At 35.0% G+C, this 20,031-nt stretch overlaps 1 protein-coding gene across 7 annotated transcripts in view; it reads right to left on the minus strand.

Moving 5' to 3' along the window:
- Window positions 1-20,031, minus strand: part of COP1 (COP1 E3 ubiquitin ligase) — a 281,667-nt gene that overhangs the window by 53,846 nt on the left and 207,790 nt on the right. For 6 of the 7 annotated variants that reach the window (XR_003965751.1, XM_030301693.1, XM_030301697.1 and 3 more), the window contains 3 exons: window positions 7,227-7,344; window positions 4,296-4,420; window positions 3,028-3,188 (listed from right to left, as the gene is read on the minus strand). Coding sequence is in view for 6 of the 7 variants with exons in the window: in XM_030301693.1 (XP_030157553.1) it covers window positions 3,028-3,188; window positions 4,296-4,420; window positions 7,227-7,344 (404 nt within the window). In the remaining variant the exon portion in view is untranslated. Of the gene's footprint in view, window positions 1-3,027; window positions 3,189-4,295; window positions 4,421-7,226; window positions 7,345-20,031 lie in introns of those variants that run through there. The other variant, XM_030301698.1, reaches the window with a different exon arrangement.

The raw sequence follows: 20,031 nt of genomic DNA on the forward strand, positions 1-20,031 counted from the left end.
CCGCGTCGGGCTCTGGGCTGATGATGGCCCAGAGCCTGGAGCCTGCTTCCGATTCTGTGTCTCCCTCTCTCTCTGACCCTCCCCCGTTCATGCTCTGCCTCTCTCTGTCTCAAAAATAAATAAACGTTAAAAAAAATATAAAAATAAATAAATAAATAAATAAATAAATAAATAAATAGAAAGAAATTGAGATTGGCAGGTATTTATTTCCCTTTACACAGTGAAGACCTGGTTCCACTACCTCTGGTTTCTATTGCTTAATGAGAAGTTGGTTGTCAGTCTAATTGTTGGCTTTTTGAAAAGAGTACTTTGTCTTATTTCAATAATCTCCCTTTGCATTTTATTTTCAACAGTTTTATTATGACATGTCAAAGTGTGACTGTCCAACACCAGCAGGGGTCACAGGATGAGACACAATTAGCTGTAATCTTGCACTAGGTTAGTTAGTTTCATAGAGGTGTACAGGACAGGAAATTCAGCATGCACAACATCCCTCACTCATCAGGAGGCCAAGCAACTATTCACATGCATAGCTACTTCCATCTCTCCCGAACAACACACACAGAGATCACATGGCTGCCAAGGACAGTTAAGGCGCGTGTGGTTCTGGACAGAGACTGCCCTGGTTTCCTGCCAGTCTTGTATCGTTCACTTTGGATAGATGTAAGGCCAATATTGCGCCAACTCACAGTTAAGTCCAGGTGCAATACTACAGATGGGGTTTCACAGTAAGTTTAAGAGACTAACCTGTAGCAATAACATTCAATGTTTGTCTTAACTCCACACATTTCCATCAAGTTACTATGAGAAGACAGACCCAAGGTCAGATTTTCAGGCAGGCCTAAGTCTCTTCATGGTCCAAGTATAATATTAAATCTTTACTCACATTGTAGATTTATTCTTTAGGGCACAAGAGCTTATTGAATCTCTGCCTTGATGTCTTTCATCAATTTTATGAAGGTCTCAACGATAATCCTTTCTAATATTTGTTTAATTGCATTACTTCTTTTCTCCCCTTTGAGGTTTCTTATTGAATATTTTAAACTTACTTCATCCTCCACCTCTTTTCTGTATTTTTTTTTAATATTTGTCTCTCCATGCTTCCTTCTGTATATTTTCTCCTAGCTTATCTATAAAAGTTCATTGATTCTCAACTCTGTCTTATCTTCCCTATGATCCATCCACTGAGTTCTTAGTTTTGGTAATTATAATTTTTCACTTCTAGGATTTTCATTTTTAAAATAGTTTTTTTTTAGTTTCCAGTTAAAATTTTCAATCTTGTCTTCTTCCTTGTCAGCATGGTTATTTTCAAGCTATGTCTGACAATTCCAATATCTGGAGCTGCTGTGATTTTGTTTCCATTGTCCACTGCTTATGCTGAACTTATTCATATCTCTTGCCTTTTCCTATGCATGTTTTTTATTGTGACCTACTTAGTGTATCTGGGCTTTTGAAAAAAATAAAGTCCTTAGACCTTAGATGATCTTCTCTAGAAGATCCTCTTTCAAAGAGGATTTAATTTTAATTTAACTACCAATCCAGGATCACTTCAATTTAATTTCGGGACTGATATGATATGAAGTTGAGTTGCAATCACAGTGAGAGCTTATCTTCTAGTGGTTTACCCTAGACTATAGCCCTCTGGGGACCTGAACCACAGTGAGTTCACCCCCACAGTGGTGAATACTAGACTCCAATCCCTGTGCCCTTGTGAGGCTACTAGAAGTGCTCTCAGCCATTACAACAAGACTGGCAAAGGCTCCCAGAAGAAAAGCATACTCAAAAGCCAGGCTCACATTCCTAGGCCAGTAATTTTTTTCTATCTTGTTTACATTCCAATGCCTTCAAATAGGTTTCTGTTATTGTTTTTAAAATAAATATACTTGGTCCAACTTTTCTAGTTCTATTTGGGTGAAAGGTTAGTACAAATCACCTAGTGTGCCACTGCCAAGACTGGAAGTTGAGTCACACTAATTTTAAATACGATAGGAATGGAATATATCTAGTTAAAGTTAAATAGTACCTGAAACTCAGAATGTTTTTTAATTTTTTTCATGTTTATTTATTATTGAGAGACAGAGGGACACAGAGCATGAGCATGAAGGCACAGACACAGAATCCAAAGCAGGCTCCAGGCTGTGAGCTGTTTAGCACAGAGCCTGACGCGGGGCTTGAACTCACAAACCATGAGATCATGACCTGAGCCGAAGTCAAGACGCTTAACCGACTGAGCCACCCAAGCGCCCCGAAACTCAGAATTCTTAAAGTACCCATCAAGTAAGAAATTTTTTGATCAAAAGTAAAACTAACCAAGGAAGCACCTAAAGAGCTATTTTTTAATAAGATGACATTAGTGAGTGACTACTGCTTATAAAAATCAAGATAATAAAACAATTATTTCTTCACATAACTTATGAGAATGTTTATACTTTAAAACGTGACAAGTTTGAGAATAATTTGTTAATAAGTGACAAGTTTGAGAAAACTGGTTTTTTTGCAATCTAGAAATGTAACTTTCTTATTAAGGAATTAAATGTGTTTAAACATTCTTATATAAGTGTATTTTCTAGACAGGAATTTTGCTCTGAAACAGTATTTAATTAGGTGTACATATAGGGTACTCTCCTTTACCTACATCAAGTTTTCTTCCTGCTAATATTAGGTTCAGCTCAATGTTTACTGAGTATATACTTCAAATGATCGTTAAGGAAAATGAGACACAGTGTGTACCTAGAAATTTCCAGTCTTCTAGAAGAGATATAAAGAGACAACGTGATAACACTAAAACAGAGGTATGCGCAAGATGCTATGGCTACACAGGAGAGACATTACATCAGTAGGACACTGTTCCATTGGTGACATATTTCAATTACTACCTAAAATGCCTGTTTCCTGTGATGATGCAATACTAAGCAAGGAAATGTGTTATCACATATCAATTTGTATTTTAAGCTAACAAAAATTCACATATGTATACATAAAGTGTTACATGAGACATCAAGGTGAAAAACTGATATGAAAACTTACCCCATCTGGCAATGCCCTCCAGCACACAGCACTAACAAATTCATTGGTATCATCTTCTTTTCGGTCTTTATCCAGAACACTTTTGACCGTATCAAACTTAAAAGTTAGCAAAGTCTTAGAAAGTCCTTTATAGTACAGGTAAAGAGAGTTGTTCTCGCTTCCTAAAAAAAAATTTTTAAGTAAATAATTTTTCTAGAATGGGAGAACTCAGAATTAGGACATCACATTCATAAGGTGATTATTACTCAATGTTTAAGCTCAAAGACAAATCTTTCATGGTTGAATTTGGAAGATCAGAGCACAAGATTTCTTGGGAATCATGTGAGAAAAAGATTCATAGAGAAAAGCTACACTTTACTAATCTAAAGAAATAATAATTGTCAAATGATATAACATTGGTAATTGTAAGGCTGAAATTACTGCAAAAACCCATTTATGATAGCAGAGGTCTAAAAAAGACCAGAAACTTATTATTATACCATGAATCTTAAATGATGTTTAGAAAGACTTCTAAGAGGAAAAAAGAAAGTTACAGCACTTACAAAGGCAGATTTTAACAACCTACAAAATTTATGTCCCATTCTCCAATAAAGATATTACTCTATTAGATAAGCAGTCTAGAAACCTATATTTTTGAGCAGGCTATCAAAGTAGAATAACTGCAAGAGATTTGTTCTGGAAGGGTTTAGATTATATACAACTTCACTAAATAAAAGTCAAGTCACTTGAAAGAATTCATGAAAGCTCATATATTTGGGCATTAGGTGCATGTAGCATCTTCACAAAACCTAAAGTGACTTCTTTTACTTCTGATTCCTATTTGTGTAAATTACAAAAGATAATAATAATAATAAATTACAAAAAACAAAAGCCCTAGAATAACAGATCAAGACGATCTAAAACTGCTTACTGAAGAGAGTACTCTATAGAGGACAATGAATATCAAGCTTAAGACGGTATCTCTGAAATTAGGTCATTAGCAGAAATTAATATTTTCTTTTACGTAATATCTACAGAAATTACTATGAAGAACAATTACAAAACATATTTAATGATTTCATGCTATTTCATGTGGACAGGGTTTGTGCTCAGTGAAGGAGGGAAGAACTAATGCTTCTTCCAGTACAATCTAAGAAGAATTCAATATGCTACTTTCTGAGCATACAGATCAATTCTTGACTTGGTAGGTAGCCTGTATCTAGTGAATGCAATTTCAGTGACAAATGCCTGTTAAATAAAAAGTTCCAGGAAAAGACAGTTTTACGTACCACAAGCTATATAGTCGCCATTGGAAGCGAGGCCTACGAAGTTTTTTTCATTGATGTGACCCTTGAAGGAACGTAGACAGTATGGTTTCCCTACATTCCACAGTTTTAGTTGGCTGTCTGTTGAGCTGAGGTAAACACAAAAAATTAGAATGCATTTAAGATTTCATGGTCTGAAACTCATCACTACTAATTAGAGGCAATTCAGTTTGGTTGTTTAGAATGCAGATTTTGGAGCCAGATTTTCTGAGTTACAATGCTCAATATATACGATTAATTTGTTTTTGAACTTGGGAAAGTTACATAACCTCTTTGGCCTCAGTTTTGTTCATTAGTTATGTGAAATACAGTGATTCCTACATTATTGAATTAGATGAATTCTATCAGATGTGAAAAGTAAATTCATTTCAAAGGCTTTCAGTAGTCCCTGGGCATGTAGGAAGTGCTTACTAATAAACATCATCAATACCATCATACCACAATCATCAAATAACAAAGTTCCACTGGGAATTGTGCTTAATTTTAGGGATACAATCTGTGCCACTTGGTTTACTTTTCAACTGCTGAACTGTATTGGTATACTAAATTTAAACTACTTTGACAGTTAGTTGTACCTAAGGGGTGCAATGGTATGAATAACTGGGATAGTCTATATAAAGTAATTCATTTACTGAAATTATATACAAATGCAGTTATTTACCAAAAAATAATCGCATATAAAAATCACTGGTGGGGCACCTGGGTGGCTCAGTCGGTTAAGTGTCTGATTTTGGTCCAGGTCGTGATCTCATAGTTTGTGAGTTTGAGGCCCACATCGGGCTCTGTGACAGCTCAGAGCCTGGAGCCTGCTTTGGATTCTGTGTCTCCCTTGTTCTCTGCCCCTCCCCACTTGCACTCTGTGTCTCTCAAAAATAAATAAACATTAAACAAATTAAAAAAAAAAAAAAAAGATCGCTGGTAATCCTATCATACAGAGACCTATCATACAGTCTTAGAACTTGAATAAAATACCATGTTTTTTCTCTTTCTGTAACACGAATCCAATCATACCATACACATTATGTTTTAAATTGCTTATCCCTCATTCAAGAATTTGCTTTATAATTTTTCTGTAAAATAAATACACTTTGATATCTGTTAATGACTACATAATAAATTATGTTTTCTCTTACTGTAACATTCACAGAATAAGGCACCATGCTGAAAGTTTTACATTTATTACTTCATTTAAGGACACACAATGTAATTTCTGTAATTAGCTCCATTTTAGAGATGAGACAACTGAGAATGAGAAGGCTAAGGATATTTTCAAGATACCATACATAGCTAGTAAACAACAGAGCCAAGATAGAAACTGTCTTATTGCAGAAGCCAAACTCTGGCTCTTTAAATACTCCTCTATTGCTTCTCATCATTTTCCCAATAGAAATTTATATTGTTTTAAATGTGGTTTTTTGCTCGACAATGTTGCATTAAATATTTCTTTATGTGTATATATATTTTCATTGGCCAAGAATTCAGAGGTTGCAGCAATATGTATATTTTAGTATTACTTTTTAATATTTCCAAATACACTTGTAGATAAACTTATTCTAAAAACTTCTAAACCCTAAATATGTTCAAGAAAAAAAAAATCAGGACTTATAAAACCTAAGAAGGACAAGAGATTGGTGAAAATTACAAACAACAAATCCACATTAATTAGGTCGACTAAAACTTCCCAATTTAGACAAATAAGATACATGTATTTCAGTTAGCTGAAATCCAACTCATTTAACACTTATAAATCAAAACTGAAGAAAAATACTTCTGCCATATAATGTACTATCCACATTTGAACCTGAATAAAACTTTAGTTATTTACTGCCCATTACTACTCCTAAAGATGGGATATATTTTGACTGGTTAACACTAATTTAGGTTTGTGAACGAATTACCCTATGTTACCTTCCCTTAAAACTCAGTTCTCACTTTTTCCCCCTTGTTTGTAACTCTGTTCAAATTACCTTGCTAAGTCAACTCAAATTACCAACTTCTTACCAAGAGTAACTAGTATAGAGGTAGATGAGGAGGGAGGTACCAAGTGTTTAATACCAAGGCACTGTCATTAATAATCTCCTAAGATTAAAAATTAGAAAGCAAAGAAAAAAAAAAACTAACTGAAAATAAGAAAACAAGGTGTCAGTAAGCATGAAAAGAAATAATAGATATGAAAAAGAGAAATTAAGAAAGTATTACTAGGCTAATATAAAATAAAGAGAGCTACGCAATGGATAACAGAAAGAAGGTGCTACCTTTGTTAGAAGAGATTTCTCAGTGATATTTTAGCAACTGAGATTTACTTATCTGGTTGACCTCTTGTTAACCTTCAAACAAAATAAAAGCTTACATTATAGTTCTCTACTGCAGAAGGCTTCTCAAAGGATATTTGTCAAATATAAGCAGCCATACTTAAGTTACTTTCAAAACATATTTAAAACTCACCATGAAACCATAGGGACATCAAGTAATATAGAATCAACCAAATATTACTTAAAACCAAAAACAATACTACTGTACTGCAATGCAGATAAATATACAACAACATGTTAATTGATGTTAATAAATAAAACGTTTCTCATTCTATCCCATCAACTATGTTGTTTTTCTCTTAAGGAGAAGTGGTGGCTGAAATTCAATCTGAAGTTCAAATGTTGAAAGGGGGGTTGCATTAAAAACTAACATCATCGGGATTTTATTCATAAATACCCTATAAAAGTGAGCAATACAAACCAGAATATACATGTATTTTAATTCTACAATAAAAAAATCTATTTATGAAAAAGTGCATATAGCACAGTGTCGCTCTTTACAGATACCCACAGTGACATTATAAAACTGGTAAATGATGATAGAGCTCTGTGTTAAGTTCAACCTCAGAAGAGTAATACTCACGCAGAGACAATTTCCTCACCACTCACAAACTTTGCATAAGACACTGCTTTTCGGTGTCCTTTGAATACCATGATTGGCTGTTTAGTGTTACGAAGATCATAGTAGTGGACACAGTGATCTAAAACAAATAAAGTAAAACAAAAGAAAAAGAAAAATGTAGTAAATGGAGAATGGAAAGCAAAGCGAAACTTAGCTGCTTTTGGTGTCTTTCATCAAATGTTTCAGGAATAATACCAAACTTGTAACAGCAGTAAACTAGGTGTTATGACTCATTTTTAAAGACCAGGAAGATACAGTGGGTTTTCTGTTTTGGATCTAGGAAAATATGGTTGCATAAAACAGTATATACACATATGCCAACATCAGCCTGACAGGGAGTTCCACTGTTATTTCCAGTGATCCTGGCTCTAGAATCAGAGTATTAAGGCTTCAAAGTAACTGAAAAATTTTTAAATGTATCCTCACATTTCAGATGACCTTATTTTAAAAAGATAATGTAACATTATAGGCTTCTGGTTAAAGATAATAATGCTATCTAATTTTATTTCTCACATTTGCTTTTGAGAAAATACTTCACTGAGACACATTTTACATATAATAAAACCAACTCACTGTAAGTATACAGGTCAATGATTTTTAGTAACTTTACCCAGTGGTGTGAGCATCTCCATAAATCAGTTTTAGAACATCTTCCTCATCCTAGTAAGATCCCTCATGCCCATTTATCACCCATTGCCCTAGGCAATCAGTATTATCTTTCTCTAAAAATTTATCTTTTCTGGATATTCTATACACATGGAGTCCAACGATACACGGCTTCTATGTATGGCTTCTTACGCTTCATATAATGTTCTTGAAGTTCATCCATGTTTTAACATATGTCAACAGTTCATTCCTTTTTTTTTTTTAATTCTTACTATTTTTGAGTAAGAGCGAGACTGCATTAGCAGGGAAGGGGTAGAGAGAGAGAGAGTGGGAGACAGAGAATCCCAAGCAAGTTCCACACTGTCAGCACAGAGCCCAATGTGGGGCTTGAACTCACAATTGACAGATCATGACTTGGGCTAAAACCAAGAGTTGGACCCTTTAACTGACTGAGCCACCGAGCCACCCAGGCATCCCAACAATTCATTCCTTTTTATTGCTGAATAGTATCCATTGTATGGATACACCACATTTTGTGTACCCACTCACCAGTTGAAGGATATTTGTTTCCACTTTTTGCCTATGGAAATTAATGCTGCTATGAACAATCACATTCAAGTCTTTGTGAGAACATGTGTTTGGGTCCCATGTATATACCTAGAAGTGTAATTACTGTGCCACATGACAGTTTTATGTTTTTTTAAGAAACTAACAAACTGTTGACTTTACCATGTTACATTCATAGAACCAACATATGACGGTTTGTTTCTTTACATGAGTTCTTTGAAAATTCTGGATACAACTCTTATAAGACAAAAGTTTTAACAAATATTTTCAACCACTCTGTTGCTTGCCTTTTTAATGTTCTTAACAGTGTATTTTGAAGCACAGAAACTTTGAATTTTGGTAAGGGCCGATTTATCTTTTTTTTTTTCTTATAAACCCATAAAACACTTTAATCCAAGGTCTTAAAGATTTTCCCTCCATTTTTTCCTTTTTTTAAAGTGTATTTAACTCTAAAAGAGAGGGCAAGAGCCTGAGTAGGGGAGAGGCAGAGAATCCCAAGCAGACTTGCCACTAGCAGTGTGAAGCATGACACGGGGCTCAAACCCGCGAACCACAGTATCATGACCTGAGCCAAATAAAGAGTCAGACATTTAACAGACTGAGCAACTCAGGAGCCCCTCTATTTTTTTTTTTCTAAGTTTGTTTTAGGTCTTACATGTATGGTTTTTTTTTTTTTTTAAGTTTATTTTTCTGTATGGTATGAAGGAGAAGTCAAAGTTCATCATTTTGCATGTGGATGGAGATGCATCCAGTTGTCCCTGCATGATCTGAGAACAAACTTCTCTAATGAACTACTTTAATACCCTTGTTGAAAACGAACTGACATCTGGATTCATAATTCTAATCAACTGATCTACATATATGTTACCTTCTGCCAGCACAACAAAGTCTTGTATAACTGTAGCCTTTATTTAAAAATTTTTAAATATTTTATTTTTGAGAGAGAGAGAGACCGAGCACGAGTAGGGGAGGGGCACAGAGAGAAGGAGACATAGAATTCAAAGCAGGCGCCAGGCTCCAAGCTGTCAGCACAGAGCCTGATGCAGGGTTTGAACCCACAAACTGTGAGATCATGACCTGAGCTGAAATCGTACGCTTAACCGACTAAGCCACTCAGATGCCCTGTTTTTTGTGTTTTTTTTAAGATTAAAAAAAAAAAATCTTTTTAATTTTATTCTGAGAGAGAGAGAGAGAGAGAGAGAGAGAGAGAACGAGACATACACATGTAAGCCAGGGAAGGGCAGAGAGAAGAAGAAAGAAATCCCAAGCAGGCTCCACACTGTCAGCACAGAGAGCAACACAGGTCTCGAACCCATGAACTATGAGATGATGACCTGAGCTGAAACCAAGAATGGGACGCTTAACTGACTGAGCTACCCAGACACCCCTAGGAATTTATTTATTTTTATTTATTTACTCATTTATTTTTTTTAAATTTGCATCCAACTTAGTTCGCATACAGCACAATGATTTCAGGAGTAGAATCCAGTAACTCATCCCCTTCATATAACACCCAGTGCTCATCCCAACAAGTGTCCTCTTTAATGCCCCCTTGCCCATTTAGCCCAACCCCTACCCACAACCCCTCCAGCAACCCTGTTTGTTTTCTATATTGAAGAGTCTCTTATGTTTTGTCCCCTTCCCTGTTTTTCTATTATTTTTACTTCCCTTCCCTTGTGTTCATCTGTTTTGTATCTTAAATTCTACATATGAGTGGAGTCATATGATATGTCTTTCTCTGACTAATTTCACTTAGCGTAAGACCCTCTAGTTCCATCCATGTAGTTGCAAATGGCAAGATTTCATTCTTTTTTTTATTGCCGAGTAATACTCCATCATATACATATACCACATCTTCTTTATCCATTCATCCATCGATGGACATTTGGGCTCTTTCCATACTCTGGCTATTGTTGATAGCGCTGCTATAAACATTGGGGTGCATGTGTCCTTTCGAAACAGCACACGTGTATCCCTTAGATAAATACCTAGTAGTGCAATTGCTGGGTCGTAGGGTAGTTCTATTTTTAGTTTTTTGAGCAATCTCCCTACTGTTTTCCAGAGTGGCTGCACCAGTTTGCACTCCCACCAACAGTGCAAAAGAGTTCCGCTTTCTCCACATCCTCGTCAACATGTGTTATTACTCAAGTTGTTAATTTTAGCCATTCTGCCAGGTGTGAGATGGTATCTCATTGTGGCTTTGATTTGTATTTCCCTGGTGATAAGTGACATTGAGCATTATTTTTCATGTATCTGTTAGCCATGTGGATGTTTCTTTGGAAAAGTGTCTATTCATGTCTTTTGCCCATTTCTTGGATTATTTGTTTTTTTGGTATTGAGTTTGATAAGTTCTTTATAGATTTTGGATACTAACCCTTTATCTGTTATGTCATTTGCAACTATCTTCTCCCATTCTGTCGGTTGCCTTTTAGTTTTGCTGATTGTTTCCTTCACTGTGCAGAAGCTTTTTATTTTGAGAAGGTCCCAATAGTTCACTTTTGCTTTTATTTCCCTTGCCTCTGGAGACGTGTTGAGTAAGAATTTCCTGTGGTCGAAGTCAAAGAGGCTTCGCTGCTTTCTCCTCTAGGATTTTGATGGCTTCTTGTCTTACATTTAGGTCTTTCATCCAATTTGAGTTTATTTTTGTGTATGGTATAAAAAAGTGATCCAGGTGCATTCTTCTGCATGTCGCTATCCATTTTTCCCAACACCATTTGCTAAAGAGACTGTCTTTTTTTCCATTGGATATTCTTTCCTGCTTTGTCAAAGATTAGTTGGACATATGTTTGTGGGTCCATTTCTGGGTTCTCTATTCTGTTCCATTGATCTATGTGTCTGTTTTTGAAACAGTACCATACTGTCTTGATGACTACAGTTTTGTTATACATCTTGAAGTCCAGAATTGTGATGCCTTCAGCTTTGGTTTTCTTTTTCAGTATTGTTTTGGCTATTTGGGGTCTTTTCTGGATCCACAAAAAACTTAACACTGTTTGTTCTAGCTCTCGAAGATTTTGTTTTTACATAATTTCTACACTCAATGTGAGGCTCGGATTTACAACACCAAGATCAAGAGTCTCATTCCTGACTGAGCCAGCCAGATGCTCCATAACTGCAGCTTTAGAATTCTGAAATTCAGTAGAAACAGTCCTCCAACTTTGTTCTTTTATAAAATTGTCCTGGTAATTTCTGTCCTTTAGCATTTCCATATAAATTTTAGGATCGGTTTATCATTTCTTGGGGAAAAAAGCCTGCTGAAAGTTTTACAGCGACTGAGTTGAATCTATAGGTCAATTTCAGGAGAATTACCATCTTAACAATATTAATGCATCCAATCTATGGACACAATGCATCTGCATTTATCTTAATTTTCCTCAGCAGACTTTTGTAATGTTCAGTGTATAAGACCTGCACTGACTTTATTAAATTTATTCCTTAAGTATTTTATTCTTTTTGATGTTATTCTGAACAGAATCATGTTGTTATTTTTGGATTGTACATTGTTCATGCACAGAAAGACTATTTTTTATACTGATATTTTATTCGGTGGCCCAGCTAACAATTATCAGTTCTAATCCTTTTTCTTTTTTTTTTTTTTTGTAAGATTCCTCAAAATTTTCTACATATGGGATGATGTCACTGCAAATAAAGACAGTTTAATGTTTTCTTTCAGATCAGGACATCTTTTATTTCCATTCTTCCCTGGCAATATTAGCTAGAATCTCCAGTACAGTGTTGAACCACAAAGGCAAAAAGTGAAATCCTTGCCTTGTTCCTAATTGTAGGGGAAAGCATTCAGTCTTTCACTAGTAACTGTGACTTTCACTTGTGGTTCTTCACAGAAACCCTCTGTCAGATTGACAAAGTTTCCCGCTATTTGTTTAAGAGTTTTAATTATCAATGGGTATGGAATTTTGTCAAATGCCTTTTCTGTCTTTATTGGGATGATTGTGTGGTTTTAGCTCTTTATTCTATTAATGTAGTCTATTACATTAATTGATTTTTGGATGTTGAATAAATCTGGTACTCCTGGTATAAATCTCACACTGACATAGTGTATAATCTTTTAAATATGCCATTGAATTTGGTTTGCACGTATTTTATTCAGGGAATTTGCATCTGTGTTCTTGAACAATATTGGTCTGTTTTTCTATTCGTGTGTACTTTGGGCTTCTGGTTTTGAAAAGTCTTCAGGGAACAACTTGTGAAGTACTAGTATAATTTCTTACCATTTGATAAAATTTACAAGTGAAGTGATCTGGGTCTCTGCTTTTCTTTGCAGGAAGGTTATTAGTTACTAACTCAATTTCTTTCCTTTTCATATGTCTATTCAAATTTTCTACTGCCCCTGAGCCAATTTTCATAATATGTGATGTTCTAGAATATTTTCACTTCATCTATGTTATTAACTTGGCATACAGTTATTCCTAGTATTCTGCTGTAAACCTTTTACTATCTGAGAGGTCAGCGGTAATCTCCCTTCTTTAAATCTTAATTTTAGTGACCTTTTTTTCTTAGTCTACCTAAAGGTTTGCCAATTTTGTGTTGCTCTTTTCAAACAACCAACTTTTACTCATTTACTCTCCTTTTTCTCCTGTTTACTATTTCATTATTTCCACCCTATTATTTTCTTCCTTCTGCTCATCTTTGGCTTGGTTTGCTATTTTATCCTAGATTTTTATGGTGAGAGCTTAGATTATTAAGATCTTTCTCATTTTTAATATAAACACTTGAAGACAGACATTTCTTCTAAGCACTGCTTCAGCCACTAGCACAGATTATGATGTATGTTTTCATTTTCATATACATTCACTTCAAAATACTTTCTAATTTCCCTCACAAGTTCTTCTTTGACTGACGGGTTATTCAGAAATTTCCAAATATTTGTGGATTTCCCAAATTAACTACTAAGGTCAATTTCTAACTAAGTTCCATTTTAGCCAGAGAACATGATTTTGACTATTTTGAATTTATATGAAATTTAAAATTTATTCACATTACATGACCTAATATATGATCTATCCTGGAGAACGGTCCATGTTTGCTCAAAAAGAATGTACACTCATTCTGTTGTTGAGTGGAACGAGTTACACGTGGGACTGTCAGGTCACACTGCTACTGCCATGCAAGTATTCCGCGTACCGGCTGCTTTTCTGTCCAGTTGTTTCATCAATTACTGACAGTAGAGTCCTTAAGTCTCCAACTACTTTTGGTGAATCGTCTATTTCTCCCTCCAATTCTACAAATTATAGTTTCATGCATTTCAAAATAGTTTGTGAATATCTGTATTTATAATTGCTGTATCTTGCTGAATTAATCCATTTATCATTATACAATGGCTTTCTTTGTTTCCAGCACCAATTTTTACTTACAGTCTGTTTTGTCTGATTTAAATACAGCCATCTCAGCTTCTTCTTGGTTACCATTTGCATGCTACATCTTTTTTTATCTTTTTACTTTCAATGTATTTGTCTTTGAATCTAAAGTGTATCTTATAGACGGTACACAGTTAGTTCCCGTATTTTTTTTTTCATCCATTCTGCCAATCTCTGTAGCATGGAGTGTTTAATCCACTTACATTTAACATAATTATTTATATTATAAGATTCATACCTGCAATTGTACTTTCTGTTTCTCCTACATCTTTTTTGTTTCTACATTTCGCCCCTGGCCTTTTTTGTGTTAAAGAGCTGTTCTCCAGGATAACACTTGTGTTCTTCTGTTGCTGTTTTTCTTATTATATTTCTTAGAAGCTATTTTCATTGTGGTTTTCTGGGGATTATAGATTATAATTAGCATGTGAATTTAAGAAAATTTAATTCAGATCATCACTAATTAATTTTAATATTATGGGGAAATTTTGCTCAAATATAGCTCTTCCCCTCACTTTTCCACCCCATCCTCTGAGCTATATGGACATACATACTACATCATTTTAGGGTACAAGCCCACGAACACAATTTTAGAACTCCTGTTTTACTCAGTTGTCTTTTAAATCAGTCAGAATTATTACCAAAAATACATTTTAAACTATCTTCACCTAGTGTTTTTTATTACTCTATATGGATTTTCATTTCTACCTCATATCCTTTCCTTTCAGCCTGAAGGCCTGTCTGTAGTGTATCTTGAATGGTAGGCATGCTAGAAAAGAATTTGCTCAGTTTATGTTTATCTCTGAATGTCTTAAATTCTTTATTTTTTTCATGGATTTGTTTGCTGGATATTAAATTCTTTTGACAATCTTCCTTTCAGCATTTAGAATATATTACACTGCCTTCTAGCTTTCATGGTTTCTGATGAGAAACTGCTAATCTTACTGAGGATCTCTTTTATGTGAATTGCTTTTCTGTCGCTGTTTTCCAAGATTCTCTCCCTACCTTTGGCTTTCAATAGTTTGAACTTGAGGTGTTTAGGTATGCATGTCATTGAGTTTATCCTACATTGAGCTCACTGAACCTCGTGGGTGTGTAAACTGATGTTTTTCATACAGTTTAGGAAGATTTTGGCCACTTTTTTCCTTAAATATTTTTCCATCCCTTTCTCTATTCCCTTATTTTCTGAGAGTCTGTTTATGTTGGCATGCTTAACGGTGTCTCGCAGGTTTCCAATCCTCTATTCATTTTTCTCCATTCTTAGACTGGATAATCACTACTGACCTAACTCCAAGTTCACTGATTCTTCTGCCAGATCAAATTTGCTTAGGAGTCCCTCTAGTGAATTTTTCATTTCTGTTATTATACTTTTCAACTACAGTATTTCTATTTGTTTTTTTACTCTTTTTCTTAATACTCTCTATTTGGCGAGACATACTTTTTAAAATTCTCTTTCATTCCTTAATTGTGGTTTAATTCATTGAATGCTTTCATTAACAGCTGCTTGCAAGTCTCTAAGTGAAAGCCCAAGATCTGTGATAGTTTCTACTAACTTTTCCTGTTTTGCATATGCCATAGTTTTTTGGGTTTTTTTTGATAAAAAGTAGACATTTTAAATAATAAAATATAACTCTGGAACCAGTTCCTATCTCCCTCTCCTGGGACTTTTGTTGTTGGTGTTGTTGCCACGTATTGGTCTAGAGACTTTTGCAGAAGTGACTCTAGTCTGTAAATCCCTGCTGTATGGAACCACTTAAGTCTCACTTGGTTCCTTTTGTTTGTTTGTTTTAATGTTTATTTATTTTTGAGAGAGAGAGAGTGAGAGAGAGAGAGAGAGAGAGAGAACGAGAGAGCATGAGTGGGGGAGGAGCAGAGAGAGAGGGAGACATAGAATCTAAAGTAGGCTCCAGGCTCTGAGCTGTCAGCACAGAACCCGACACAGGGCTGGAACTCACAAGCTGTGAGATCATGACCTGAGCCAAAGTTGGACATTTAATCAACTGAGCCACCCAACTACCCCAAACTTGGTTTTCTTTTTCAAAAATTTTGTTTTGTGTTTTTTTTTTAACCTAGCTGAGTGAAGGTTGTTCTTAGGTCAGTATCACTGAGTAATCACAAAATTTTCTTAAATGTTTTGAGCTAGTACATCTACTACCCTTTGCCAAGGGCACCTGTGTATTAGGGCATCCTTTCAAAGCTCAGGCAACTTATAAATCTCTGTTGGTCTTCACAGGTAAGCAACTGGAGCCCTCTCCAATTTTTCCTGGATAATTACACTGCCCTGACAACCATTCTACATCCCAGGAACACATTAGAGCTTTTTCAAAAGCCCCTGTGGCTGTTTTGTTGCCCACATCTTCCTTTTAAATTTCTGACTCAACTGTTTGCCCCATTTGGTATCACAGCTTAGACAACTGTGATACTACATCTGAGTGTTTTCAACAAGACCTTGGGTATAAGTCTATTCCCATGGAGCCTCTGAGTCAGGTCAAACAGAAAAACATCCCGTGAATGTGGCTCTCTCCAGTGAGTTCTAAGTCAGGTCAGATAGTGGGGCTTTCTGAGAAGCTCCTGAACCAATTTTTTTCCCAATACTGGCTACAAGGCTGCTGGTTTTCAAGGATTATATACCACAGAGTTAGCTTATTTTTTATACATTTGCCTGTATTTCTGTTGCTTATATGGAAGCGTATTCCTGCATTTTGTTTTCTGTTTACTATTGTAATTGCATTAAGTAATCACCTCAAATGACAGCAATCAGCTTATACTGTGGAGGTATAAATGTATAGCTGCAATCTGGCAAGTGCTAAAGTAAAAATGGGGGGAAAAGTCCTGTTTCAAGTGCTGTGCTCAGGTTAAATGTATCAGTTACAAAGATTAAACTTCTCTTTTGCACTAATAAGTCAAAATGGAAAAACATTTCTATAAAATAAGGCTTTGACTTCTGGTTATCTTATCAATTGAAAATAATCTATTATAAAAATAGCACAGTACAGTATAAAAATACTATCTTATTTTAAGGTTACTAAAAAACAAAAGGAGTAGGTAATATATTTAAAATGTAGGGATATAAGTAAAGGTTAAATTATCTCACTGTGTACTGCAAAAAGACTGTACAGTAGCTGGGTAAGAAAAGTAGTATAGAGACTAAGTATAAAATGGGCAATGTTCCTACAGACTTGGCAATCTCAAAAGAAACTGTGCTACAATACTCAGAACCAGCTTACTATGTGCAGTGGTGATTTATTTTCAGCAAAACATATACTACTGCAAAAAAAAACAACAACACCATATACTACTCCATCAATTATTGTTATTATGTCATCATGCTGCTATTGTCTTTTTTCAGTTTTATATTTTTACTGTACTTAACTAGTATTTGATTGGACTATAAGTTGCTTAAGAGCTAGGAACATAAGAAAGTGATCCGTAGTTTTATACTTGTACATATACTTTAGTAACATTATGATAAAAATAGTTTATATCAGAGGGGAGAAGTCCTCAGTAATTTTCTTTTACAAAGCGAAATCCTTTCTGAAGTGTCACCGTAAGTTTTAAAAATATTCTTAATAATTTCAGGATTTAGCATATGATCACATTTCTATGTCCTCCCCCAAACTTATTTTGAAAATTTTCTAACCTGCAGAAAAGTTGGAAGAGCGATAAACTGAACAACTTTGTACTTTTCAATCTAGACTCACCAAATGTAAATATTGTTACCTTATTTGCTTTATCCTTTCCTCTACAAATAAACAGACTCTTTTTCTTCCCCATGAACCATTTGTTAAATACATTTCAAACATCAGGATATTTTACCTATAAAAACATCAGCACCTACCTTCTACAAACAAGAAGAATTTCGACAATACCATTATGTCATATTCAAGAAAGAGTGATAAGAATACAATTTAATACATTCTATATTCAAATATCCCAGCTGTTTTAAAGAAACAAAATCCCGAGTAGCTACTTATTTATTTAATTTTGTTCAGGGGTCACTCACTATATTCAATTTCTATGCCTCTTTGTTGTTTTCTGTATAACAACTTCCTAACACTGTTATTTTTGAGCATCTCAGGTAGTTGTTTTGCAGACAGTTCCACATTCTGAATTTGTCTGAATATTTTCTCACCATTATGTTCATGTTAAATATTTTTGACAAGAATACTATAAAGATTATGTTCCTTCCTACTGCATCACATGGCATATAATGTTGGTACCAACGGTATGGCAAAATTTGATTTCTCAGTTAAATGCCCCCATGGCCTTGTCAATGTAAAGAAAATTTGTTTCTTTTATTTGAACCAAATTATGCTACATACACAACCATTAAGAGGAATACCAACAGAGAATAATTTCCAGTAAAATTAGTAACTTTCCTGTAGGGATACCACAAATAAAGTGTTTCACTGTTAACAAGGTAATCATTATTAATATGCTAAAATTATAGGATGAAAATAAACTCTTTGGAATACTGTAGAAATATCTTATTGAACTTAATATTTAATGAAGAGTTTATTACCTTTACTAAAGTAACAATAAAACAACTGTAACTGAGAAGTTAAAGTTTTTAAGTGTAGTTTATGACACAGCCATGCTAGACTGTGTTCCAAAAAGGAAGCATACACAGGAAATGGGTTCAGTCCATAAACAAAATGGCCAGTGGGAAATCAAACTCAATTTTAAAAATCCTGAATTCTATTTTCAGGTTTCCCAGATACTTGTGAGCTTATAAAACTTTTCAGTGTCCTAGCTTTTGGATGTCACCATGATGGGGCTGGGGTCAGAAAGTAAGCTGAAGAAATAAAGTTTTCCTTAGGCACGGCAAATAACTTCTGAGTATTTTAAAATACGCAGGTCCAGGGGTGCTGGGCTGGCTCAGTCAGTAGAGCACATGACTATTGATCTCAGGGTTGTGAGTTTGAGCCCCATGGAGAGGGCAGAATTTACTTAATTTTTTTAAAAAAAGTAAAAGAAAATGATAATACATAGGTCCACTAGTTACTGATATTTACCTCATAGAGATAACATTACTGATTTTAAAAACAATAATTACATGATTTGTTACTGCCTTTAAGCCTTCGTGGATATCCTAAAATACAATGTTAGAGATCTGAAAGAAAGCTAGTCTTTGGAAAGAGAAGGATCAAACAAGTATAAGTTACATAATACAAATGCACATGAAATACTGTGGAAGCATTTTTTTTTTTTTTTTAAGTTTATTTTTGACAGAGACAGAATGTGAGCATGAGCTGGGAAGGGGCAGAGAGAGAGGGAGACACAGAATCTGAAGCAGGCTCCAGGCTCCAAGCTGTCAGCACAGAGCCCGACGTGGGGCCCGAACTCATGAACTGTGATATCATGACCTGTGCCAAAGTCGGACACTTAACCGACTGAGCCACCCAGGCGCCCCTGGAAGCATTTCTTTTTAACACCCACTCTGGATTGGTTGTTAGATCTTGTTCATCATTTGAGAAAGAATCAATCAGCAACTGTCATTGCTTATTCTTTACCAAATACAATCGGCTCGGGTTCCAGCCTAAATAAAACCTCAGACATAGTAAATTTAGCGCAGTATTAGTTACCCTTTATGAAATACCCCTCTAATTCTTACCAATCTGCAAAAGATATACAAGTAATTGTGAGCAATATTGTCACAAAAATAGTACTTATCTGTATATTAGATACTTACTTATCTGTATATTAGATTAAGCCACAATCATCAAATAGTAGTTAAAAACAAACAAAAACAACTTCCAATTCCATATGTGAAACACTTGGAAGTCACTTTATCTTAATACCAAATAAAAGGTGAACAGATTAAAACATCAACAACTCTTTCTGGATTCCTAAGAGAGGCGACAGCTGTACTCAAGATTGAAGAGACAGGTCAATGAATGAATTAATGAATAATGAATAAGCCCTGACTTGTGAGGGGAAACTGTCATAGAAAACAGTGTCTGGATAAAAATCTGATCTGTAACTGATGAACTGCTAGAGGCTCAGTGTGAACAAGTCTGAGAGTTAAAGACTCCAGGGAGACCCACTCATAGACGTCCTCCACAATTTTGTTATATTTATTTCCCAGAGCTTGATCAAGTTCACAGAGTATCTTTAGAGTAGCAAAAATACTCTGTATGATGCTATAATGATGAATTCATGTCATTATACATTTGTCCAAATCCACAGAATGGACAACACCAAGAATGAAGCTTAAGCTAATC

Source organism: Lynx canadensis, chromosome F1 (genome assembly GCF_007474595.2).
Source record: "Lynx canadensis isolate LIC74 chromosome F1, mLynCan4.pri.v2, whole genome shotgun sequence".
Classification (NCBI taxonomy): domain Eukaryota; kingdom Metazoa; phylum Chordata; class Mammalia; order Carnivora; family Felidae; genus Lynx; species Lynx canadensis.